Below are 6,678 nucleotides of genomic sequence, written 5' to 3' on the forward strand. Positions count from 1 at the left end.
TCAGAAATAGCCATTTTTACCCTTTAGGTACGGAACCATAAAAGGGCCCTAACAGTTAACACAGCGGTCAACTGTTACTGTCATGTAAATCTACCTTTACTTGTCGTGTTCGTCAGTCGGTGTGCAGCAGCCGCGCGGTGGGGACGTGCGCGAGCGGGCGCAGCTCGCTGCCGGAGTCGCTGACGACGACGGTGGTCTCCTCCCGCAGGCAGCACGACCCGGACTCGCGCGACGACTTGTGCTTCTGGAAACAGACTGTTGTTATGTTATGTGCTTGGAATCGGTCCCTGTTTGTTGACAAATCGCTTGACTGATATGGATAGCATACAGATGCTATCCGTATTCCGTGGGTATGACAAAATTTCAGGATGTGTCCTATATATACTTATATAGACTTCACTGTGAAAGTACCAGCGCTGAAAGAGTTACTATTGAATTCTATGTTAGCATGAGACATGCCTAAATATCATGAATTTGCCCGTACACTTGCCGTGTCGCTATATGCACAGTAATCATATCTGATAAGCAGAGCCGTCTCTAGCCATGTGGCGCCCGTGTGCAAATATTACCCTAGCGCCCCCTAGCAAGCGCGCTATCAAAATCAAATGGGTACAGAGTATAAGTACAGTTTGTCCGGCCGCTTAAGGCCTAAGGGTGACCAGTGCTACCCTAGTCAAATTTTCAGGTGGTGCAAAAACCAAAAGTGGCGCCCTTCTAAATAAAAAATAGATGGGTGTCACTTTTGGTTCGGCCAATTGGCAATCGGCCAAGTGCGTGTCGGACCCTCGCGGAAGCATTACTGCGCATCGCAGAGATGTGGAGGAGAGTGTGCCGATCGGCACTGAAATGCAGTGCTTGGTGGTCCTTGATTCTGAATGCATCTTTTATACCCCTCATTTTCGTCGATTGGCACTAAAACTGAAGAATATGGCCATGGCCCTAAATTGCCTTCTGACAAAATCAGTGGTCCAGGGCCCACCTGCAGACGGCTTTATACAGGGTTCCTGCAGTCCTGTTTGGGCGGAACACATAGGCGCCCGGAATAGATAGCTGCTCAGAAGCCCGCAGCATGCTTTAGCGCTGCGTATACTCACGCTGCTATCGAACCGTTAGCTAGTGAAGCGGCGTTGGCGCCGACAGGGTCCCCTTCAAGGGATCTGGAGGCTCGAGTGTTGTCGGAGGGTGTATCAACACATAGCCGAGTTTAAAAAGCGTGGAGAGCGGGTGCAGACCTGGCAACTTGATGGTACCACCAGGCGCATGTCATTAAAATACGCACCAGGCAAAACCAGATGGCGTCCCCAACTGCCGGCCGCCGAACAATGAAAGCGATACTGCAACAGTGAATGGCACATTCAAGGGGCGCCCTTACCTTCGGCCATTACCTGGACCATACGGACAGGAGGAAACCATCGCCTAGGTGTCACCTCAGCCTGAGAAAGACGATTCAACGCAGCATACGCTTATTGAACGCCTGAGCAACGGGCTGAGTTTTGCGCTGTCATTGGAGTGGAGTTTATAATTTACTACTTATTGGGAGGCAGTTGCTTATACCCTCTGCGAAACTGTTATGTTGCAAACGGAGGCTGCATAAAGAGAGCGGGAAGCAAATTAATACGCAGATCCCATGAGAAGGAGGCACGGAGGGAGTAGGCTGCATGGCGCCCGGTGAGAGCGCTAGGGCGCCGTCAAGAGTACATTTGCTTGTGATCTTGTGGTTTAGCGGCGAAACCGCGCTTCCGCGCGGACGCATATAAGCCCAGTCTGACGTGAGTCATGCGGCTCTCATTTTGGCGCCCGTCTTGACGACTAATATAATTTTCATTTATGTGTTTTAAGGTTCATTTCACGTTGAAAAATGAGGTTTATATTTATATTGCAAAAGGCGAGCCGCTCGAGGCGTGCCTTGCTAGTTGCTTTACATTCGACAAATATAAGAAGAGGTCCAGATGCTTCACAAAATGTATGCAAACTGGAGTTATTTTTACGTTGATAATTAAAGCGCGGCGGCCGACCAACGCGGCCGCGCCGAGTTCCGAGCGGCGCCCGGCGCCCCTAGGACTGCGGCGCTCGTGTGCAACGCACGCCCTGCACCTAAGGGAAAGACGCCTCTGCTGATAAGACTACAGTGGGCTTCGAATTGATTGAGTAAACCACGTCACTTGGTCAATATACCTTCCTTGGGGGGCATACCCTTTTCCACTCGCACTTAGTTCCTCATCTCACCCGCTTGAAGCATACAACAGCGCATCGCGCTGCGGCCGCGAGGGTGAGGCGGTGCTGGCGCATGAGCACATACAGCACGGGGTTCAACACGTAGTTGAGCAGCATCAGCACCGCCGACGCCTCGCCCTGCGTCGCCAGACGGTCTACTCATCCGCTTGAAGCATACGACAGCACAGCGCGCTGCGGCGGCGAGGGTGAGGCGGCGTTGGCGCATGAGCACGTACAGCACGGGGTTCAGCACGTAGTTAAGGAGCATCAGCACCGCCGACGCCTCGCCCTGCGTCGCCAGACGGTCTACTCACCCGCTTGAAGCACACGACAGCACAGCGCGCTGCGGCGGCGAGGGTGAGGCGGCGTTGGCGCATGAGCACGTACAGCACGGGGTTCAGCACGTAGTTAAGCAGCATCAGCACCGCCGACGCCTCGCCCTGCGTCGCCAGACGGTCTACTCACCCGCTTGAAGCACACGACAGCACAGCGCGCTGCGGCGGCGAGGGTGAGGCGGCGTTGGCGCATGAGCACGTACAGCACGGGGTTCAGCACGTAGTTGAGCAGCATCAGCACGTCCGACGCCTCGCCCAGCGTCGCCAGACGGTTCCAATACGCCGGACCTAGCGCCAAGTAGAGCGCTGATGTCACCTAGAAGGATGGAAGAGATGTATATAGTTAATGCCAAGTGCCAACGTTCTTAAGCTCTACGGATGCTAAATACTATGGCATAGTAGACGATCAGCGCCGCTCCAGCCATATTGGAATTTTGCTGAAACTACAATTTTCAGCAAAACAGTAGTCATCTATGGAAAATTACATAAAACCGTGTACCGTTGTTTTTTGGGTTCACCGTTCACTAAAGGAATCTTTTATTTACGTATTCCCTGCAACTACGCTAAACTCCGCGCACTTACCTCATTTTATTGAAAGGCAAAGCGAGTACTCTAATTCAATTACGCATAAAAGAAACCAGTTACCGCGCCCCGTGTTGACAGTTTTAACCGCCCTAACTACATTTGCTATCAGAAAATGCACTTGCGATCTGATAAGTTTATCAACAGTTTCCAAGACATTCGCAAAAGTTGTTTAACCGCTATTATATTGGATCGTTGAGGTATACCTTATTTATAATATTGAGTAACGAAGTCCCAGAATAAATATGTAGCACTTTACTAAAATTTTTGTTTACTGTCTATGCTGGTGGCGGTATATTTTTTACTAATTATAGACAAAATAAAATATTATGTTTAAACTCATAAATGTAATATAAAATGTGAATCAATTTGTTCTCTACCACTTTGTAAGAGATAAGCATTTTTCCTGCTTTTAATTTTAACAGGAACATAAATGCTGTGATGATTAATTCAATTAGGTCATAACAAAAACAAAGGGTTGTTAGGATTTTTACAAGTCTATGTTTGTGTCTCATCATGATGACCTCTGAAGCTATTCTTATAAGTTTGCATGATGTTCGATATACCACTAAAATGTTTATTTTACTGAGTTTACTGAAGTTAATTGAATTTGAGTTAATTGAATTACATACTCAGTTGGTAGCCATGAGCCCAAAATATTATATTCCCCATCTTCTGGAAACAGTAGAGCAGTTATACAGTCCTGTATAGCATTCTGCACAATGCCGCTGCGTGAAATCATTGCAGTAATATTTATAAGATGGAAAGAATAAAGTACTATCAGAAAAGTTGATTACCATGGGCGTACCCAGGTTCTGGGCCAGGGGGGGGCAAATTACCCAGGTTCTGGTGCCAGGGGGGGCAAATTACCCAGGTTCTGGGCCAGGGGGGGGCAAATCAGATTTTTCATAAGCTAGGTGTTTATAAAGAATAAAAAAATATTATTTTTAGTTGTAAAAATATTGTATTGCAAACAAATGGCAAAATTTTATATATTTTATATATTTAAAAGTACTAGACAATATACTTAGTAGGGACGTCCCCCCTCGGTTCGCCCATGTTGATTCCTATGCAAATCGGGGACCTAAGTAGTTTGGAACGTTACGTCAAACCCAGCTGACAGATCACAATTAACATTGAATTGACATATTCGACAAAATAACGTTGGTCTGTCAATTGCATAGGAATCAACTTCCTCGATGGTACAATGACCCAACGGCTAAGGATTCAAAAGAAATGTTTGTAGCAACAATTGAGTTATATATAGGTTAGGAGTTAAGTGGCATTTTATCACTAGCAAGTCTAGCAACAGGGGTCCCGGCGCGGCGTGCTGAGACAATCAACTGATAACAGATAACAATTATTATTGTATTGTTGACATGACATTTAAAACAAAGTATAGTTAACATAAATTGGTTTACTTTATTGTGCAAACAGGGGCCGTAAAAATATTATACTATTTTCAATAAGATACCCTGAATCGTTGGTATTCTATTTTTTTATGAAATAAGGGGGCAAACGAGCAAACGGGTCTCCTGATGGAAAGCAACTACCGTCGCCCATGGGCACTCGCAACATCAGAAGAGCTGCTGGTGCGTTGCCGGCCTTTGAATACTAGTTTTTACTAACTGCATAATAAATAGGTAATTAAGTATCATCCAATGACTATACCTACTATTTCCTAAGTTTCTACCAATGTTAATAGGTTTTTAAGTCCGTTTCAGAGAAACTTAGATTTAGTTGACCGGTAAAAATATGGCCCTAAGGGTCAATTTATACTAGCCCATGAGTCGAAGCGCATCACGTAAAACCTAACAAATGTACATACAAAATTTCATTAAAATCGATTGCGCCATTTTGGAAAAGTTCGCGCACAAATACTGTGTCACGAGAATTTTATATACATATTAGATAATAGAAAAACAGGAAGTACAGTAACTGTCCTCATATTTGTGCCGCCAAACACAGTAAACTATTTAGCAATTTCAGAAGTATGTGCAACTGCTCATCATTCAATTTCCTTAAACGATGTATACTTGTTTATGTTCTAATAATATTAAGTTAATTGAAAAGTGTTGGGAAAGTACGTCATGTGTGGGTAGATAACTAATTAACGAGGTTCTTGGAATTATCCGTAGTTTCTGGGAGCGTCCGCAGTCACGAAACAATTAAGCGAACACTATTTGATCCAGTGCCGTAAATAGCCTTTTTTGCGCCCTGTGCGAGTGCGTTCTTGCTTTTTTTTAGATATTATAGGCGCAATTCTATGTATAGGCCTATTTTATTTCATTCAGGGTGATAAAATAAAACATGGTGTTGACTGTTGGTAGACCAATTATAATAGGTACTAAAATTTTGGAAAACCAACGTTTTTTTAAAGAACTGATATGGGAAAACAAGCAGGCGAGCCGTCTGATATCAAGTAGGCCTTTCGCCTGTTGTGATTATATACCACCCACACTGTGCAGCATTAGGGGCGCAGTGGGAAATTATCCTGGTCTGGCCATTTTTGCGCCCCCCCAGAGTCTACACCCTGTGCCTGGGCACCGGTGGCACCGCCCTATTTACGGTACTGATTTGATCCACTTGTTGGAAAGTTGGCAGCTGTGTCAGAGCTGCCAATACCTACTTTATTAATTACATCTATACTAATTTTTATTTTTTTATTTATTTATTTAAATCAGACATCTTGGCCCATATTATATGACTAACATAACTACATAACATTTATACTAAAACTAACACTAATCACTAAACACGTATTGTCTGCGATGTGGGGCCCGACTTGTTCTGAAGTCGTTCTCGGAACCTCCTGTAGACGAATCCAATCGGCCAGAACTCCTCCTTCTCGAAGGTCGGTAGATGATGCGTCGGGACTACAAAGGAGCTAAAATTGACTTTGTGGCGGGACTCCAAACGCTCGACCCTCAAGACGAAGTGGGTCTTGCTCCTGATATTGTCCACGACCTGCTCGACCGTCGTGGACCAGTTCAGCCTGGACACGTACAGCAGCGTCGCAGGAATTTCATGCCGCAACAGCTGCTAACGCTCTAATATTATAAATACGGAAGTGATTGTGTCTGTCTGTCTGTAACCTTTTCAAGTCCAAACCTATTTTGATAAGGTATGGAGCACAGACATATAATACAAGCAGACCCAACAAAACAGATATCTATGATAATGATTATGATGATGATGATAATGCTGATGATGATCCAAAAGCCATCACCGCCAATCGGTCGTCAACACTACATTAATTCACCACCATTTACGCACACAATACAAGCGGCTGCGCACGCGCATACTAATCGTTCCTACTATTGTTGGCACTGACACACGGAATATTATTGTGACTGAAAACGGCGCGGGCGCCGATACTCGCCCGATTATTGATATTGTCTTGATTGCTATATTGTTTCGTGTCTATGACATAGCCTTATGAGGAATATCTAATAACATTATGTAACGTATAGCAATTAGACGCGAATCCGTGATAGTCACTGCAATTTTCATATTTGGACGACATAATTTAATTTTATATATCGAT

At 45.0% G+C, this 6,678-nt stretch overlaps 1 protein-coding gene across 2 annotated transcripts in view; it reads right to left on the bottom strand.

Annotated features, from left to right (window-relative positions):
* LOC121735991 (prostaglandin D2 receptor) overlaps window positions 1-6,678 on the bottom strand; it is a 41,122-nt gene that overhangs the window by 1,046 nt on the left and 33,398 nt on the right. For both annotated transcript variants that reach the window (XM_042127003.1, XM_042127005.1), the window contains 2 exons: window positions 2,680-2,865; window positions 95-244 (listed from right to left, as the gene is read on the bottom strand). In XM_042127003.1, the coding sequence (XP_041982937.1) occupies window positions 113-244; window positions 2,680-2,865 (318 nt within the window). In that variant the 3' untranslated portion in view covers window positions 95-112. The remainder of the gene's footprint in view (window positions 1-94; window positions 245-2,679; window positions 2,866-6,678) is intronic.

Source organism: Aricia agestis, chromosome 18, assembly GCF_905147365.1.
Source record: "Aricia agestis chromosome 18, ilAriAges1.1, whole genome shotgun sequence".
Lineage (NCBI taxonomy): Eukaryota > Metazoa > Arthropoda > Insecta > Lepidoptera > Lycaenidae > Aricia > Aricia agestis.